The 21211-nt window shown below is 45.0% G+C and overlaps 1 protein-coding gene across 2 annotated transcripts in view; it reads right to left on the bottom strand.

Annotated features, from left to right (window-relative positions):
- Window positions 1-20936, bottom strand: part of HERC4 (HECT and RLD domain containing E3 ubiquitin protein ligase 4) — a 152460-nt gene extending 131524 nt beyond the window's left edge. The window contains exons 1-2 of one of the 2 annotated variants that reach the window (XM_069753442.1): window positions 20610-20936; window positions 4343-4657 (exon numbers count right to left, since the gene is read on the bottom strand). In XM_069753442.1, coding sequence (XP_069609543.1) covers window positions 4343-4568 — 226 coding nt within the window. In that variant the 5' untranslated portion in view covers window positions 4569-4657; window positions 20610-20936. The remainder of the gene's footprint in view (window positions 1-4342; window positions 4658-20609) is intronic. The other variant, XM_069753443.1, reaches the window with a different exon arrangement.
- Window positions 20937-21211: the final 275 nt, after the last annotated feature.

Here is a 21211-nt window from a genome sequence, read left to right as displayed (position 1 = left end):
AATTGAAATCATTTTCCCAATTGCAGGCGGAATTCGGTCTTGGGACTGCAGTGGAGTATCAGTATTTGCGGATGAGGCATGCCTTTGGAGCTCAGAGGAGGGACGGAGGTATTAGAACTCAAAGGGATATAGTATTGGAGTATGTGTGTAATGACGGGACTACTGGAGGGGTCATATCCACTTTGTATAAAGATTTGTTGCATACTTTCCTATTGGGGTTTCCAATAATGGCGAGAGCTAAGTGGGAGAGGGATCTGGGGCAAATGGGAAATGAGACTTGGGAATCGGTGCTAGAATGGGTCCCAAGACTGTCACTGAGCGAACCGTATAGGCTGTCACAGCTCTATGTAATACATAGGGTTTATAAGTCTCCGATGGTGCTATACAAGACAGGTTTGCGTAATGACTCTGAATGCTCGAGGTGTAGGTCCGCGGATGCTGATATTTTTCATATGATGTGGACATGTCAGAGGTTGGCTGCCTTCTGGGTGGTAGTTTTGAGTCGTATGGAAGGTGCGTTTGGATGTAAGGTGCCAAGGGACCCAGTTGTCTGTTTGTTGGGATGCGTGGATGAGATTGGAGTGGATAAAAACCTAAGGATTGCTATTGCCAGATTGTTATACATGGCTAGGAAGGTAATAGCTCGAAACTGGATTAGAGAAGAGCCGCCGTCAAGAGGAGAGTTCCTCCAATATGTGAAGCAAGGCCTGACACTGGAAAAGGGGATTTATAAGAAGAGAGGGAAAATTTAAACGTTCAATAAATTGTGGTCTTCGTGGATTGCTATGGGATAGTAATGTAAAGTGTGGCTTATACGATCGGTTGAGGGAGTAGATATTCTATTGTTTTAATGATGGAAGTAATTAGCAAGGTGAGCTGCTCTGTTGGGTGGGGGCGGGGGGTTTTGGGACTGAAGGGGGCTGTTTGAAGGGGGGGGGAATTTTGTGTTGAAAATGAGAATGTAACATGTTAATTGCCTTGTTATTCTTAATAAAAATCTATTTGAACAAAAAAATATATATATATTATGCTCCATATAATGCTGCACAAAGGTTAATGATGGCCCCATAAGATGCTCCATAGAATAATATGCCCCGTATGCTGCTGTTGCGATAAAAAAAATATATATATGACACATTCACCTCTCATCGCTGGGCACCGAGTGCCGGGGGCCTGAGCAGGCAGGGACACCGGCGCGCTATGGGGCCAGGTGCCGGAGTCGCAGCTGGTTCAGGACACCAGCACTTGCGATATTCACTTGTCCCCGTTCAACCGCCGCTGTCTCTTTCGGGTCTCTGCAGTGACTGTTCAGGCAGAGGGCACGCACTAAACACGTCATTGCGTCCTCTGACCTGAATATCACAGCCAGAGGACACGGAAGGCACAGCGTGGCAGTGGAACGGGGACAGGTGAATATCGCATAGCTCACCCTCCCCTGTCATACTCACCCCCTCCTGGCGCGGTCTCTCTATGTCCCTGCTTCTCCGATGGTCTCCGGCGCGTGCCGGGAGCTTGTTCCTGTGTTCAACGGTCACATGGTACCGCTCATTAAAGTAATGAATATGCACTCCACGCATAGCAGCAGGGACGTGTAGAGACTGCGCCGGGAGCAGGCGAGTATGATGTGACAGCCGCCACTCCTGACGCTCCCCCTCCGGCCCCATGGGACAATGACTCGAGTATAAGCCGAGAGGGGCACTTTTAGCCTAAAAAAATGGGCTGAAAATCTCGGCGTTCAATAGCCGCCAGCACTTGGACACAGCGGACATGTGCTGCGCCCAAAGCGCTGCCAATTACTGAAAATTGTGCACTTAGGCTACTTTCACACTAGCGTTAACTGCAATCCGTCACAATGCGTCGTTTTGCAGAAAAAACGCATCCTGCAAAAGTGCTTGCAGGATGCGTTTTTTCCCCATAGACATGTATTGACGACGCATTGCGACGGATTGCCACACGTCGCATCCGTCGTGCGACGGATGCGTCGTGCTTTGGCGGACCGTCGGGAGCAAAAAACGCTACATGTAACGTTTTTTGCCCCTGACAGACCGCTTTTTCCGACCGCGCATGCGCGGCCGGAACTCCGCCCCCACCTCCCCGCACCTCACAATGGGGCAGCGGATGCACCGGAGAAATGCATCCGCTGCACCCGTTGTGCAGTGCGTTAACGCTAGCGTCGGAATCTCTGCCCGACGCATTGCGACGGGGAGATTCCGACGCTAGTGTGAAAGTAGCCTTACCCTTAGAAACTGTTTCAAGGAAAACTTTTGCTCAAAGATGCAGGAAGACAAACTTCCCATCCACTATGGGTTTCTTAATTTTGTGCTTTATTAATCTATCAGTGCTCGCTCACACTAGCGTACAAATTGAAAGAGTGCAATCTGATAAAAAAAAATTATTTATTCAATGAGGCAGAGCGGATTTGCGTATTTTTTCTTACACGTCTTCAGAATTAGGGGAGAAAAGAAAAGGAAAAACCACATGCCATACGGACCATCAGTATTGCACATGATTTTTACATGTACATTACAATTCTATAGCATTGGAAACTAAATGGTCTTGTAAAAGATTAATAGCTAATGAGTAAATAATAAAAAAACAAAAACAAAAAAACGGAATTCCTATGGATGACAAGTGAGAAAAAAAAAAAAAGTCGCCCCACTCTCCTGGATGAAAATTGGATTTTTTTTTTTTTATTATTCGCTAGCGTACCTTCAGTGTTATGACATAGCCACTAAAATTTTTTTTTTAAAAAAAAAAAACAAACGGTTAACTTGTCCACTCAAGTTTAGAAGTGGCTCCTGATATATACAATATTAAAAGCATATGGAGAAAAGGAGAAAAAAATAAAACACTTGAGAGCTTATCAAATGGCAACTTGTTGGACAGGAACGTATATGTATTTAGCACGGAAAGTTAAGAAGTCACGTGACGGTATTTCTCGACAGCAACACAGAAAAGGACAGAGTCATGAAGATATGTCTTTAAAACGAACTCGTTATGTCAGATAGCACTATTTATCTGCAGATATAGGGTTAAAGTGCAGGTTAATAGCGTTTGGAAGGTGCTTTGTTGCAGTACTGAGTGTGTGGCACGTGGGAGTAAATGGACTTCATTTCTTCGGGGACCCGCCAGCTTTCAGTCATGCAAGTGGGCATGTATCATTTACAGTCACCGCTAACACAACTGAGAGCGGTAGCTGAAAGCACACCCTGGTACTGACTGACAGCCAACTCTGCACTGACGCACTGCATAGCTGGCTGTCAAAGTGCCAGGTCGAGCTTACAGCTGCCACCATCAATGCTGTGAGGAGCGACCAGCCGTATTGGAATGCCTCTATGACTGAAAGCCGGCAGCTCTATGGAGAAATAAAGTTCATTCACTATTGGGAGGCTATGTTACAACAAACTACAGAGCAACATTTTCACTTTTGGAAACTTAAAGTGAACCTGTCAGAAGGATTTTGCAAAGTAAACTACAGACACTGTCAGGTTGGCATTGTTAAACTGATTAAAATTATATTTGGGGTGAAGAAACCCATCTTGTGGTTCTTTTTGGTAATCAGTGAGAAGTTTGCAGCTAATGCTATGCCCGTGCTCTCGGGTGGGACTGTAGGCAGAGTCTTTTCTTCCTGCTCTAGGCCAGAAAAACAAGGAGAGATCTGACCACAGGCCGCCACGAAGCACAAAGTCTGTCTCTATGAGGAACATGTTTGTGATTTCTGCAAGGACAAGAGACTTCCTGTTTCCACATCGAGCAGAGAAAAGAGAAGAATTTACTGGGTAGAAAGGCAAAATGAGCAATTGTAAGTGCAATATAGTGATTCCTCATTATATGAAGAGTATAAAAACTTTGATGGAAGGAGTGCTTCTTTACATATAAATTGTGACTTTTGCTTTAATGTCTGTGGTTACTAATAGAGTTGAGGGAATATGTTCTGAAACGAATCCGAATTTGCCATATTCATGACGTATTGATAGCCTATTCGTGCCGAACTTATGTTCGATGATCGCTTCCGAACATATTTGCTCATTTCTAATCCCATTGACTCCAATGGAATTTGGCTATGTTCGGCGAATATTGCAAAAACCATATTCGCCTGTGAGCGTAATCTAAACCGAATATTGAAAAATTCGCTCAACTCTAGGGACTGTGCAGAAGACATACAAAAAGAGAGCAGACAAGTCGAAACATATATTTAGCTATAATGGCAGAGGACCTCGGTGAAGGGTGGCGGCAGCAGCAGAGTGAAAGTAGTCCTGTCAGCATGAGTCAACAGTTTCTGCTGGAAACCACCAGACCTTATTTCCAGACACTACAACAGTGCAATGTAACATGTCCTTACCTGGCTTTTTTCTGCCCTTGTCATGGCCTAGTTGCCCCAAGTCATTACAGCCACATGTGTAGACCGTCCCGTCGTCCAGTACAAACACAGTATGTCTGCTTCCACAGCCAACGTCCCGAACGGATTTGTTGGAAAAGAAGTCGCATCTTCTGGGCTCTGCAACGATTTCTTCATCAATTCCTCCTAATCCCAGCTGTCCGAAGGAGGCATTTCCCCAGCACAACATGTTTGTTGGGTTTCGAATATCAGTGATATTCCAAGATTGCGGGCGGAGAAGGCTCTCTCAGTGATAGGACATTGAAGTGCTGCAAAAAACTGTTTAAAAAAAAAAAAATACATAATTTCAGCATCCATACAGGAGTATGTAACAAGATGTCTACCTACCTACAAGCCCCGAGAGGCCTAAAACAAGCCAAATAAGAAAAACTAGTCAGCTTTATCTGCAAACGTTAAGTATCGGGAGCAGAAAGGCTGCTGCAAATACATACTGAAGAATTGGCAGCAAAAAAAAATATGCACTTTTTTGCCACTTTTTGTGTGTGTTTTTGATCCGCAGCAGTTTCCCATGAGTTTACAGTACAATGTAAACCTATGGGAAACCAAAAACGCTGTGCCCTTGCTGCGGAAAACAACGCGCGGAAACGCAGCGTTTTATTTTCCGCACCATGTCAACTCTTTTTGCGGAATCCGCAGCGTTTTTACATCTGCTCCAATAGAAAACTGCAGATGTAAAACCGCAGTGGAATCCACAATAGAAAACGCGATAAATCCGCAGTAAAAACCGCAGCGGTTTTGCACTGCAGATTTATCAAATCCACTGCACAAAAATCCGCAGTGGACCTTTCTACGTGTGCGCATACCCTTACGGTTGGGATTAGGGTTAGGGGTGTGTCAGGGTTAGAGGTGTGGTTAGGGTTATGGTTGGGATTAGGGTTAGGGGTGTATTTGGGTTAGGGTTTCAGTTAGAAATGGGGGTTTCCACTGTTTAGGCACATCAGGGCTCTCCAAACGCAACATGGCGTCCGATCTCAATTCCAGCCAATTCTGTGTTGAAAAGGTAAAACAGTGCTCCTTCCATTCCGAGCTCCCATTTACCCCAACATATGGGGTATCTGCGTACTCAGGACAAATTGGACAACAATTTCTGGGGTCCAATTTCTCTTGTTACCCTTGGGAAAATAAAAATTTGGGGGGCTAAAAAACAGAAAAAAAAATATTTTTTTATTTTCACGGCTCTGCGTTATAAACTGTAGTGAAATACTTGGGGGTTCAAAGTTCTCACAGCACATCTAGATAAGTTCCTTGGGGGTCTAGGTTCCAATATGGGGGTCACTTGTGGGGGGTTTCTACTATTTAGGTACATCAGGGGCTCTGCAAATGCAACGTGACACCTGCAGACCAATCCATCTAAGTCTGCATTCCAAATGGCGCTCCTTCCCTTCCGAGCTCTGCCATGTGCCCAAACGGTGGTTCCCCCCCTACATATGGGATATCAGCGTACTCAGGACACATTGGACAACAACGTTTGGGGTCCAATTTCTCCTGTTACCCTTGGGAAAATACAAAACTGGGGGCTAAAAAATAATTTTTGTGGAAAAAAAATATATATTTTCACGGCTCTGCGCTATTGTAACGGGGTCTACCAAGCTGGGGTACCTCTTTCAGCACCACCCCGTGTTTCAGGAGGTCCACTCTGCTTTGGCTGGAGTCTGAATGAAGGACGTTGGCTGGAATTGCTTGATTACATGGGCGCATATAAAAGATCACTGCTTCTCCATGTATTTCCAGTCTGACAACACTTTACTCACAGGACACAGAATATATCACACAGATACAGAGGGCAGGCCAATAAAAAAGCGGCAGGCCAGACATACATTACAATAGCCGCAGGTGGCCGGAGCCTGCCGATATTTACTGTGGGAATTACAAAGGTGGGGGGCGGACAAAAGGGGAATATCGTGTCCCCTCTGCCCAGGGGTGCAGCCTGTGGGCTGATGCATTAGGGACATGCATCTCACATGGAACCTATTATACATACATATAACTGCACAACATATTCTGGGTGCTGAGTGGTTCCGTAACACATAACAGTCAAACTGTAGTGAAACACTTGGGGGTTCAAAGCTCTCACAACACATCTAGATAAGATCCTTAGGTGGTCTACTTTCCAAAATGGTGTCACTTGTGGGGGGTTTCAATGTTTAGGCACATTAGTGGCTTTCCAAAAGCAACATGGCGTCCCATCTCAATTCCAGCCAATTTTGCATTGAAAAGTCAAATGGCGCTCCTTCCCTTCCGAGCTCTCCCATGCGCCCAAACAGTGGTTTACCCCCACATATGGGGTATCGGTGTACTCAGGACAAATTGTACCACAACTTTTGGGGTCCATTTTCTCCTGTTACCCTTGGTAAAATAAAACAAATTGGAGCTGAAGTAAATCTTTTGTGAAAAAAAATTAAAATGTTCATTTTTTTTTTTTTATTTTTTTTTAAACATTCCAAAAATTCCTGTGAAGCACCAGAAGGGTTAATAAACTTCTTGAATGTGGTTTTGAGCACCTTGTGGGGTGCAGTTTTTAGAATGGTGTCACACTTGGGTGTTTTCTATCATACAGACCCCTCAAAATGACTTCAAATGAGATGTGGTCCATAAAAAGAAAATGGTGTTGTAAAAATGAGAAATTGCTGGTCAACTTTTAACCCTTATAACTCCCTAACAAAAAAATTTTGGTTCCAAAAATGTGCTGATGTAAAGTAGACATGTGGGAAATGTTACTTATTAAGTATTTTGTGTGACATATCTCTGTGATTTAAGGACATAAAAATTCAAATTTGGAAAATTGCGAAATTTTCAAAATTTTCTCCAAATTTGTTTTTTTTTCACAAATAAACGCAGGTAATATCAAAGAAATTTTACCACTATCATGAAGCCCAATATGTCACGAGAAAAAGTCAGAATCACCGGGATCCGTTGAAGCGTTCCAGAGTTATATCCTCATAAAGGGACAGTGGTCAGAAATGTAAAAATTGGCCCGGTCATTAACGTGCAAACCACCCTTGGGGGTAAAGGGGTTAAGAAACAGCCACAAGACGGATTTCATCACACCAGGTATCATTTTATTCAGTATAACGGCGCCGACCTGACACTATGTGTAGGTTGCATTATCCTGCTGACAGGTTCCCGTTAACAGACGCTCAGTGTCAGAACCTAACCTGGCTGATCCTGAGTACCGCCTATCCTAAGGATACCTCACCAATATCTTAAGGTACCGTCACACAACGATATCGTTAACGATATCGTTGCTTTTTGTGACGTAGCAACGATATCGTTAAGGAAATCGTTATGTGTGACAGCGACCAACGATCAGGCCCCTGCTGGGAGATCGTTGGTCGCTGAGGAAAGTCCAGAACTTTATTTCGTCGCTGGATCGGCGTGTGTGACGCCGATCCAGCGATGTCGTCACTGGTAACCAGGGTAAACATCGGGTTACTAAGCGCAGGGCCGCGCTTAGTAACCCGATGTTTACCCTGGTTACCAGCGTAAACGTTAAAAAAACAAACACTACATACTTACCTTCAGCTGTCTGTCTGTGATGTCACCGCTCTGCTTTCCGGCTGACCAGCGCTGACAGTGCAGAGGAAAGCAGAGCGCCGGAGGACAGACAGCTGAAGGTAAGTATGTAGTGTTTGTTTTTTTAACGTTTACGCTGGTAACCAGGGTAAACATCAGGTTACTAAGCGCGGCCCTGCGCTTTGTAACCCGATGTTTACCCTGGTTACCGGGGACCTCTGGATCGCTGGTCGCTGGAGAGCTGTCTGTGTGACAGCTCTCCAGCGACGCTGCAGCGATCGACATCGTTGTCGGTATCGCTGCAGCGTCGCTTAGTGTGACGGTACCCTTAGTGCTGGACAATATATTTAAATAATTACTGTAGTATCTTTTTACTATTGTTAGTATTGTAAAAAGAAAAACCATTGCCACCTAAACACTACAGTGTTGTTGCTCAGTGACAGGAACATTCACCCTATTGTATACACAAAGGAATCACTGCAGTCATAGGGGCGAACACAAACTAAATGCCTGACATGTCATGGACGACAGCACATAACCGCGGGAAGATACTCGGATGAGAAGGGAAATTAGAAATTATTCTTCACATTTGATGTTCAATTATTAAGAGTCAGATTGAACAACTGGAGTTAAAAAATTCCTATAAACCCCCAATCACCCTTCTTTCCCCAGTATATTTCTGTGAAAAGAACTAAGCACAACCAATCTCATGCAGATCTATGACACTCAGGATTCGAAAAAGGGTTCGTCAGTATAATATTAATATAGATAGATAGATAGATAGATAGATAAAGAAAAAGAAAACAAAAAGCAGCACCAAAAGAAAACAAAGGGTGCAAAAAGTCTTTCCAGGTATATACCAAACCTCATACTATAGTCCCAAAAATGAAGGCAGCACTCCAATAGAAAAAAGGAAAGTGATTTATTGGCCCATGTGTGACGTTTCAGTCCAGGATGTGGACCTTTCTCAAGCCTTGAGAAAGGTCCACATCCTGGACTGAAACGTCGCACATGGGCCAATAAATCACTGTCCTTTTTTCTATTGGAGTGCTGCCTTCATTTTTTGGAATATATATATATATATATATATATACACACATACATACATATACACACACACTAGCTATTGAACCCGTTCTACGCCCGGGTGGCGAGCATTTATATTGGTATATGGTCTCCATCCTGGTATGTGCTGCTCCATCCTGCGTCCCCATCCTGTCATGTGCTGCTCCATCCTGCGTCCCCATCCTGTTATGAGCTGCTCCATCCTGCGTCTCCATCCTGTCATGTGCTGCTCCATCCTGCGTCCCCATCCTGTCATGAGCTGCTCCATCCTGCTCCCCCATCCTGTCATGTGCTGCACCCATCCTGCGCCCCCATTCTGTCATGTGCTGCTCCCATCCTGCACCCCCATTCTGTCATGTGCTGCTCCCATCCTGCGCCTCCGTTCTGTCATGTGCTGCTTCCATCCTGCACCCCCGTTCTGTCATGTGCTGCCATCCTGCACCCCCGTTCTGTCATGTGCTGCTCCCATCCTGCCCCACCGTTCTGTAATTTGTTGCTCCCATCCATATGCCCCATACGCTGCTCCATAAAGGTTGATGGCCCCATAAGATGCTCCATAGTATATGCCTCATATGCTGCTCCATTATGGTTGATGGCCCCCATAAGATGCTCCATAGTATATGCCCCGTATGCTGCTCCACTATGGTTGATGGCCCCCATAAGATGCTCCATAGTATATGCCTCATATGCTGCTGCATTATGGTTGATGGCCCCCATAAGATGCTCCATAGTATATGCCTCATATGCTGCTGCATTATGGTTGATGACCCCCATAAGATGTTCCATAGTATATGCCTCATATGCTGCTGCATTATGGTTGATGACCCCCATAAGATGCTCCATAGTATATGCCTCATATGCTGCTGCATTATGGTTGATGGCCCCCATAAGATGCTCCATAGTATATGCCCCGTATGCTGCTCCATTATGGTTGATGGCCCCCATAAGATGCTCCATAGTATATGCCCCGTATATAAGATGCTCCATAGTATATGCCCCGTATGCTGCTCCATTATGGTTGATGGCCCCCATAAGATGCTCCATAGTATATGCCCCGTATGCTGCTCCATTATGGTTGATGGCCCCCATAAGATGCTCCATAGTATATGCCCCGTATGCTGCTCCATAAATGTTGATGGCCCCCCATAAGATGCTCCATATTATATGCCCTGTATGCTGCTGCATTATGGTTGATGGCCCCCATAAGATGCTCCATAGTATATGCCTCATATGCTGCTCCATGATGGTTGATGGCCACCATATGATGCTCCATATTATATGCCCTGTATGCTGCTGCATTATGGTTGATGGCCCCAATAAGATGCTCCATAAAGGTTTATGGCCCCCATAAGATGCTCCATAGTATATGCCCCGTACACTGCTCCATAAAGGTTTATGGCCCCCATAAGATGCTCCATAGTATATGCCCCGTATGCTGCTGCGATATATATATAAAAAAAAAATAACACTCACCTATCGTCGCTGGGCGCCGAGTGCTGGGGGGCCTGAGCAGGCGGGGACACCAGCGCACTTGTGGGGCTCAGGTGCCGGAGTCGCCGATAGCTCAGGCCCCCGACACTTGCTATATTCACCTGGCCCTGATCCAGCGCTGCGTGCCGCATGCTGCGATTGTCTCGGACCAAGGAAAATGGCTGACAAAAAGTTGGCTGCTGGGAGCTGCCCCATATGGTAACATTGGTCCGAGTGCAATGCGATTTTTTATCACATTGCACTCGGCCGTATTACGGTCTAGTGTGACCCCGGCCATACACACACATATACACACACACAAACTGGGTTTTTTGTAATTTTGACCATTTCTCCTGTTCAGAAAAAAAGAAATACAAAATATATTGCTTGCAAATTCGGAGACATGTTGTCAGAAGTTTATAGAGTGAATGGACAATTTACATTTTACTCAAAAATATACCTATAAAGAGAAAAATCAAACTGAACATTTTGCAGTGGTCTCTTAATTTTTGCCGGAGGGGCATGCATGCATGCATGCATGCATGCATATTATATATATATATATATATATATATATATATATATATATATATATATATATATATATATATATATATATATATATATATATATATATATATATATATATATATATATATATATACGGATTCCGCAGGTGTAAAACCGCAGGTGGAATCCGCATAAAAAACGCGGCAAATCTGTGGGTAATCCGCAGTGCTGTTTACTCCAGATTTTGCAAAAAACAGTGTGGAAAAATCCGCACACTAATCCGCAAGATGTGCACATACCCTTTCATTTTTCTTCCTCTATTTCTAAAAGCAAGGCCTTTCTTTTTAACATATAGGAACCCTTGTCTGTGCTATTAAAGGCAAACGGTCACCCCCAAAATCGAGGTTGAGCTAATCCCACCGGCATCAGGGGCTTATCTACAGCATTCTGTAATGCTGTAGATAAGCCCCCGATATATCCTAAAAGATGAGAAAAATAGGTTATATTATACTCACCTGGGCGGGCGGTCCGATACAGTGGGTGTCGCGGTCCGGCGCCTCCCATCTTCATAGGATGACATCCTCTTCTGGTCTTCACACTGCGGCTCCGGCGCAGGCGTACTTTGTCTGCCCTGTTGACAGTGCGCAGGCGCCAGGAAAGGTCAGAGAGGGCCAGCGCCAGCGCACTGCAGTACTTTGCTCCGCCCTCGAAAGGGCAAAGTACGCCTGTGCCTCAGCGTGAAGACCAGAAGAGGACGTCATCTGGTGACGATGGGAGGCACCGGACCGGACCGCGACACCCATCGGACCGGACCGGGACCGCCCCTGGGTGAGTATAATCTAACCTCTTTTTCTTATCTTTTAGGATACATTGGGGGCTTATCTACAGCATAACAGAATGCTGTAGATAAGCCCCTGATGCTGGTGGGCTTAGCTCACCCTCAATTTTGGGGGTGACAGGTTCCCTTTAAGGGCATCATTGGGATGGAGGGTTTATGGCTCTGAATGATAATGGGGCAGTCTAGGAGGCTTGTGAGACCTGACAAGTTCCCCTTAAACCCTGATAAGATTCAGGTATATTCTCGGGCAGATCCAGAACATGTATAATTCATTCCCTCAGTACCGAGTGCACTGAATCCTGGTAATAAGACGTGATTACGAACTGTGAAAAGGATACAGACACAAATGGGAAAGCGAAAGGGAAAAGAGATACCAGGGATTCCAAGAACCAGTAGGACAGACAGTGATGGGAAACAAACAAAATTCTTGGAAAGGATGGAAAATAATGTTAAAAAAAAATAGAAATGTTTAACCACTTAGTGAGAGTCAATTTTGACCTTCCTGACCAAAACAAATTTTACAATTCTGACCACTGTCACTTTACATGGTTATAACTCTGGAACACTTCTACGGATCCCACTGATTCTGAGATTGGTTTTTTTCATGACATATTGTACTTCGGGATAGTGGTAAAAATTCTTCAATATGACGAGTTTATTAATAAAGAAATAATCAAATTGCCCTTACATCAGAGAGTGGTGTCACACAAAATAGTTAATAAATAACATTTCCGACACGTCTACTTTAGGACAATTTTGGAAACATTTTTAATGTTAGGAAGTTATAAGGGTGAAAAGTTGACCAGCAATTTCTCATTTTTCCAACAAAATGTACAAAACTTTGTTTTTGTTTTATTTTTTAAAGGGATCACATCACATTTGAAGTCCAAAAGTGATGACACCATTCTAAAAACTGCACCCCTCAAGGTGCTCAAAACCACATTCAAGAAGTTTATTAACCCTTCAGTTGCTTCACGAGAACTGAAGCAATGTCGAAGGAAAAAACATTAACTTTTTCCCCAAACAATTTACTTTTCACAAGGGTAACTGGAGAAAATTGTCCCCCAAAATTTGTTGTGAAATTTCTCCTGAGAACGTCGATACCGCAATTGTTGGGGAAATCTACTGTTTTGGTACAATGGCAGAGCTCGGAAGGAGCTCCATTTGACTTTTTGAACGCAAAATTGGCTAGAAATGAGAGCGGACGTCATGTCGCATTTGGAGAGCCCCTAACATGCCTAAACAGTGGAAACTCCCCACAAGTGACCTCATTTCGGAAAACACGCCCCTCAAGGATTTCATACAGCGGAACAGCGAGCATTTTGAACCCACAGGTACGACACAGAATTTGATAATACAGTGTGTCCGTAAAGTCATGGTGCACTTTTGACCAGTCACTGAAAAGCAACAAAAAAAAGATAGAAATGTGAAATCTGCTTCAAATAAAAGAAAAACTCCTCCAGTTTCATACCTATTCAGTGCACTTTGATGTGGGCTCCATTTGTTGCCCTACACACATCCAAACAATAGTGAAGTTCTTGCCATACATGGGTAAGGACGTCTGGTGTAACAGAGTGAATAACGTCCGTCTGTTTTGAGTGATTAATGTCGTTGATACGTTCAATGTACACATGTTGCTTCACTTAACCCCAAAAGTAAAAGTCTAAGGGCATCAGATCCAGGATCGTGGTGGCCATGGCTTGACAGAACCCCTGCCTATCCACCGCCGGGGGAATGTTCCATCCAGAAACTCTCAAACAATGGTGGCGTAGTGTGGAGGAGCGCCGTTCTGTTGAAAGATGACATCTTCTGGAAATTGTGGCACTGCATACAATTCCAACATGTCAAGATGTCTTTGCCGTCACAGACCGCTCTGCGAAAAAAAAATGGACCCATCACCTTATCATGCATCAGGCCACACCACATGTTCACTTTAGGGGTGTTACGTTCGTACTCAGCGTAGACATGAGGATGTTCAGCAGCCCATATTCCGACGTTATGGCGATAAATATGTCCACAGATATGGAAGGTCGCCTCATCGCTAAACACAATCTTCTGCAAAAATCTTGCATCATTGTTGATCTCATGAAACATATCTGTAGCAAACGCGCATCGTGTGGGTCTATTTGCCGGTTTGATAGCGTGCAACAGCCGCAATTCGTGCCCCGTAAAACAAAGACGTTTTCCTTAACACCTTATGAACTGTAGTCTTGCTTAGGTGTAATTGTTGAGCGCACGCACGCACAGATTTTCTAGGGCTCCTTAGGAAGCTATCCCGTATAGCCTCTACAGACTCGTCACTGACTGATGGCCTACCAGAACGGGGTTCCTCTGCCAAACTGACGGTTTCCTTCAACTGCTTATCCCAACGAGTAATGTTATTCCTATGTGGTGGCGCTTCGTTATAAATGCGCCCATATTCACGTAGCACTTTGGTCACGGATTCGAATTTAGCGAGCCACAGAACACACTGAACTTTCCTCTGTACCGTCCACATCTCGACTGGCATGGAAAAACTCACAGCTCACATAAGCTTGTGGTAGCATGATGTCACAGACCTGGCAGTGTATTAATCAGAGTTCAGTTTATCAGGGGTTAATCTGACAGGGGGCTCAGCAACAGCTTAAATGAGTTTGTGTTGTTTGATTGGTTCTTGTTATCCCTCCTCATGAACAGGTCTGATATGATTGGGCCAGAGAAAGGGCGCCAAAATGTAAATTACAAATAGATCCTGTGACTGGTCAAAAGTGCACCATGACTTTACGGACACAATGTATTAGGTTGTCATATTGAATATGTCGTCATAAGTGTTGAGCACAAGTTCCCGCTACTCCAGTTTCCATCAGGTGCTCGGCTATGCACCGAATATCGCAGGTGCTTGAGTGGCATGCTCGAGTCCCTGCCCTGCATGTTTTGTGAGTGTTAGGCCAGGATCACCCATGTGAGAAATACGGCCGAGTCTCGCATGTTAAAGGGACACTGTCACCTGAATTTGGAGGGAACAATCTTCAGCCATGGAGGCGGGGTTTTTGGATTTTTGATTCACCCTTTCCTTACCCGCTGGCTGCATGCTGGCTGAAATATTGGATTGAAGTTCATTCTCTGTCCTCCATAGTACACACCTGGGCAAGGCAAGATTGCACTGTGCAGGCATGTACTACGGGGGACAGAGAATGAACTTCAATCCAATATTGCAGCCAGCGGGTAAGGAAAGGGTGAATCAAAAATCCAAAAACCCCGCCTCCATGGCTGAAGATTGTTCCCTCCAAATTCAGGTGACAGTGTCCCTTTAATACCCGAAGCGTGCGGCCGCATAGCAATACATGCAGCCACACGCTCCGCTCCTGAGTGACGGCAGCAATGCCGGGTATTAACATGCGAGACTCGGACGTATTTCTCGCATGTGTGATCCCGGCCTTAGACAGCACAAAGGAAAACAAGCGGGGTATCTGCGAATCTCCCTGCATACCCGAGCACCCGATGCAAACTTGAGTAGCGAGCACTTGCGATCAACACTATCTGTCATATCGTCATTTTTTTTTACCTTTTGAAATTAAAAAAAAACAATTCTAGTCCCAACTGCAAAGAATGGAAAAATACACTTTATTTTATAACATTTATGTAACCAAGGAGGAATTTAATATTTTTTTTTATTTTGATCATTGTGATAGGGTCTACCACAGTGAACAAAAGGAACCAATATGAAAAATTCCCTATTGTTGCTGGGTACCAGCTGGTAAATCATGGCGGACGCACTGTGCATGTACCCGCCATTTTTTCCCAGGAAGATGATGTGGATGGCCGGGGGACAGAGCAGGAGGGTCAGGGGATGGCATAAGCATTGGGGGGGGGGGGGGGAAGGAGTAATATGTCCAATTTCTCTTTTCTCTGATATGCTAGTCAGGGGTGTCAAACTGCATTCCTCGAGGGCTGCAAACAGGTCATGTTTTCAGGATTTCCTTGTACTGCACAGGTGATAATTTAATCACCTACACAAATAATGATTGCAGCACCTTGTGCAAAGCTAAGGAAATCTTGAAAACACGCATGGTTTGCGGCCCTCGAGGAATGCAGTTTGACACCCCTGTGCGAGATCATATCAAAGGGTGAATTAATTGTAAATCTGACTTTTTGGGGGGTGAATAACAGCAATCACATGACAGGGGACTGTAAAGACAGGCCCTGATCATGTCCTCTGGGGTCTTAGTTATCCCCCGTCGCTGAGACCTTGGAAGGGGGGGGCGCTATACCGTTATTTCTCAGTGACGTTAAAAAGCGGCGCTGAGGAATAAGTACCCTTAAATCACCACCCTAACCCAGTTTAAAATAAATAAATAAATATTTGCTATGCTGCGCACAAAAAAAATTTGTAGTATGAAAATATAAAATTATTTAGATCAGAGAGCAAGTATCAAGCTCTCACATAGGTGTATGTACAGAGGGGCTACTGGTCCGGAAAAATGGCAACAAACTATTTATAGCCGTGTGTGTACGCATACGTATGCACACACACGTATACAAGATAAGAGTGTGTGCGCACGAGTGTGAGGTCGTTCGTGTGTGTGTGTACGCATGCAATCGTGTGTTTCTATGCGTGCGATTGTATGTGTGCACATACTGTATATGTGATATTCTGTGTGTATGTAGCATGCGATCGTGTGTTTGTGTTTACGCGTGCGATCGTGTTTCTATGCATGCGATCGTGTGTGCACATACTGTATATGTGATATTCTGTGTGTATGTAGCATGCGATCGTGTTTATGCGTGCGATTGTGTGTTTCTATGCGTGCGATCGTGTTTTTTACGCGTGCGATCATGTGTGTGCACATACTGTATGTGTGATATTCTGTGTATGTAGCATGCGATCGTGTGTGCACATAAGGTATATGTGATATTCTGTGTATGTAGCATGCGATCGTGTGCACATAAGGTATATGTGATATTCTGTGTATGTAGCATGCGATCGTGTGTTTACGCGTGCGATCGTGTGTGCACATACTGCATATGTGATATTCTGTGTGTATGTAGCATGCGATCGTGTGTTTCTATGCGTGCGATCGTGTGTTTCTATGCGTGCGATCGTGTGTTTTTTACGTGTGCGATCGTGTGTGTGCACATACTGTATATGTGATATTCTGTGTATGTAGCATGCGATCGTGTGTTTTTTACGCGTGCGATCGTGTGTGTGCACATACTGTATATGTGATATTCTGTGTATGTAGCATGCGATCATGTGTTTATGCGTGCGATCGTGTTTCTATGCGTGCGATCGTGTGCACATACTGTATATGTGATATTCTGTGTGTATGTAGCATGCGATCGTGTTTATGCGTGCGATCGTGTGTGTGTACGCGTGCGATCGTGTGCGCACATACTGTATATGTGATATTCTGTGTATGTAGCATGTGATCGTGTGTGTACGCGTGCGATTGTGTGCGCACATACTGTATATGTGATATTCTGTGTGTATGTAGCATGCGATCATGTGTGTGTACGCGTGCGATCGTGTGCACATACTGTATATGTGATATTCTGTGTGTATGTAGCATGCGATCGTGTGTGCACATACTGTATATGTGATATTCTGTGTGTATGTAGCATGCGATCGTGTGCACATACTGTATATGTGATATTCTGTGTGTATGTAGCATGCGATCGTGTTTATGCGTGCGATCGTGTGTGTGTACGCGTGCGATCGTGTGCGCACATACTGTATATGTGATATTCTGTGTATGTAGCATGTGATCGTGTGTGTACGCGTGCGATTGTGTGCGCACATACTGTATATGTGATATTCTGTGTGTATGTAGCATGCGATCATGTGTGTGTACGCGTGCGATCGTGTGCACATACTGTATATGTGATATTCTGCGTGTATGTAGCGTGCGATCGTGTGTGCACATACTGTGTATGTGATATTCTGCGTGTATGTAGCGTGCGATCGTGTGTGCACATACTGTGTATGTGATATTCTGCGTGTATGTAGCGTGCGATCGTGTGTGCACATACTGTGTATGTGATATTCTGCGTGTATGTAGCGTGCGATCGTGTGTGCACATACTGTGTATGTGATATTCTGCGTGTATGTAGCGTGCGATCGTGTGTGCACATACTGTGTATGTGATATTCTGCGTGTATGTAGCGTGCGATCGTGTGTGCACATACTGTGTATGTGATATTCTGCGTGTATGTAGCGTGCGATCGTGTGTGCACATACTGTGTATGTGATATTCTGCGTGTATGTAGCGTGCGATCGTGTGTGCACATACTGTGTATGTGATATTCTGCGTGTATGTAGCGTGCGATCGTGTGTGCACATACTGTGTATGTGATATTCTGCGTGTATGTAGCGTGCGATCGTGTGTGCACATACTGTGTATGTGATATTCTGCGTGTATGTAGCGTGCGATCGTGTGTGCACATACTGTGTATGTGATATTCTGCGTGTATGTAGCGTGCGATCGTGTGTGCACATACTGTGTATGTGATATTCTGCGTGTATGTAGCGTGCGATCGTGTGTGCACATACTGTGTATGTGATATTCTGCGTGTATGTAGCGTGCGATCGTGTGTGCACATACTGTGTATGTGATATTCTGCGTGTATGTAGCGTGCGATCGTGTGTGCACATACTGTGTATGTGATATTCTGCGTGTATGTAGCGTGCGATCGTGTGTGCACATACTGTGTATGTGATATTCTGCGTGTATGTAGCGTGCGATCGTGTGTGCACATACTGTGTATGTGATATTCTGCGTGTATGTAGCGTGCGATCGTGTGTGCACATACTGTGTATGTGATATTCTGCGTGTATGTAGCGTGCGATCGTGTGTGCACATACTGTGTATGTGATATTCTGCGTGTATGTAGCGTGCGATCGTGTGTGCACATACTGTGTATGTGATATTCTGCGTGTATGTAGCGTGCGATCGTGTGTGCACATACTGTGTATGTGATATTCTGCGTGTATGTAGCGTGCGATCGTGTGTGCACATACTGTGTATGTGATATTCTGCGTGTATGTAGCGTGCGATCGTGTGTGCACATACTGTGTATGTGATATTCTGCGTGTATGTAGCGTGCGATCGTGTGTGCACATACTGTGTATGTGATATTCTGCGTGTATGTAGCATGCGATCGGTGTGTGCACATACTGTGTATGTGATATTCTGCGTGTATGTAGCATGCGATCGTGTGTGCACATACTGTGTATGTGATATTCTGCGTGTATGTAGCATGCGATCGGTGTGTGCACATACTGTGTATGTGATATTCTGCGTGTATGTAGCATGCGATCGTGTGCACATACTGTGTATGTGATATTCTGCGTGTATGTAGCGTGCGATCGTGTGTGCACATACTGTGTATGTGATATTCTGCATGTATGTAGCATGCGATCGTGTGTGCACATACTGTGTATGTGATATTCTGCGTGTATGTAGCATGCGATCGTGTGTGCACATACTGTGTATGTGATATTCTGCGTGTATGTAGCATGCGATCGTGTGTGCACATACTGTGTATGTGATATTCTGCGTGTATGTAGCATGCGATCGTGTGTGCACATACTGTGTATGTGATATTCTGCGTGTATGTAGCATGCGATCGTGTGCACATACTGTGTATGTGATATTCTGTGTGTATGTAGCATGCGATCGTGTGCACATACTGTGTATGTGATATTCTGTGTATGTAGCATGCGATCGTGTGTGCACATACTGTATATGTGATATTCTGTGTATGTAGCATGCGATCGTGTGTGCACATACTGTATATGTGATATTCTGTGTATGTAGCATGCGATCGTGTGTGCACATACTGTGTATGTGATATTCTGTGTGTATGTAGCATGCGATCGTGTGCACATACTGTGTATGTGATATTCTGTGTGTATGTAGCATGCGATCGTGTGCACATACTGTGTATGTGATATTCTGTGTATGTAGCATGCGATCGTGTGTGCACATACTGTATATGTGATATTCTGTGTATGTAGCATGCGATCGTGTGTGCACATACTGTATATGTGATATTCTGTGTATGTAGCATGCGATCGTGTGTGCACATACTGTGTATGTGATATTCTGTGTGTATGTAGCATGCGATCGTGTGCACATACTGTATATGTGATATTCTGTGTGTATGTAGCATGCGATCGTGTGTTTATGCGTGCGATCGTGTGTGCACATACTGTATATGTGATATTCTGTGTATGTAGCATGCAATCGTGTGCACATACTGTATATGTGATATTCTGTGTGTATGTAGCATGCGATCGTGTGCGCACATACTGTGTATGTGATATTCTGTATGTATGTAGCATGCAATCGTGTGTTTACGCGTGTGTGTACACGTATGTGTGCGTGTGGGATTGCCGTTATCGCACGGCCTTATTATTGCTGCACGACAAGCGCCATAAACACAAGCCCCAGTCACTGGGCAGCGCTGCGTTTATTTCACCCCACTTTGAACGCGAACGAGGTCAATGAAATCTACAACTTGTGCCCTAAAAACACAACCCCTGTACATGTGTCAGCAGAAAAACAGAAAAGTTACGGGTTTGGTGAAAAGACTAAAAAACTAGAGCACGTAAAGAGAACTGTCCGGTCCTGATGGGGTTAGTAGCCAGCTAGCCATGAGGATGGGCTGTAACCTGCCGCCCGGGTCCTGCCCGGTAATGTGACAGTCAGGTGACAGCGGCTCCGGTCCACAGGCCCGGTCCTGGAGCTGCTGTCATGAGGTGAGTGCAGGCTCCCGGCTCTGCTACATCCACCGCCCGGCACCGAGCACACACACGCCATAGCCGCTACTCACCCCGAGCCTCCAGGTTCATGGCCTGCCGTCCGTGCTGCGAGCGGCTCAGTGACGTCTATGGTGCGCGCGGTGACCGGGGGAGGAACATTCCAGGCCCTTCTGGGTTACCGGGAGGGGGAGCAGCAGCACCGAGCGCCGCGCACACGTGACGTCACCTCCAGCCTGGGAACTACGCGAAGCTTCTCCAGTGCCGGGGATGATTATTAACCTCTTCATCACCACAGCATTTACCCCTCACTGCTCGCTCCATTTATTTGTTTTTTTTCTTGATTTGTTGGGCTGCAGTGTAAGGCCAGGGTTACACTGAGCAGTTCAGGAGTCTCAAACACAAACCTGTCCAGGAATCGCCCTTTTATAGGGCCGGGAGTTTTTCCTGAAGCTTTTTGGCAGCCTATTGATTGGACGGTGCTTAGTTTGGGGAGGTTTCCCTCAGGAGCAAGGACCTGGGTTTATGCAACCCTCTTCAGAAACACAGCAATCATGTGCACAGCGTTTTTGGTTTCCCATAGGTTTACATTGTACTGTAAACTCATGGGAAACTGCTGCGGATCCGCAGCAAAATCCGCAACATGTGCACATACCCGAAAAGCTCCAGAAACTCC

Source organism: Ranitomeya imitator, chromosome 2 (genome assembly GCF_032444005.1).
Source record: "Ranitomeya imitator isolate aRanImi1 chromosome 2, aRanImi1.pri, whole genome shotgun sequence".
Taxonomy (NCBI): domain Eukaryota; kingdom Metazoa; phylum Chordata; class Amphibia; order Anura; family Dendrobatidae; genus Ranitomeya; species Ranitomeya imitator.
Note: the sequence above shows the minus strand (reverse complement) of the source record. Positions and strands in the feature narration are given on the sequence as shown.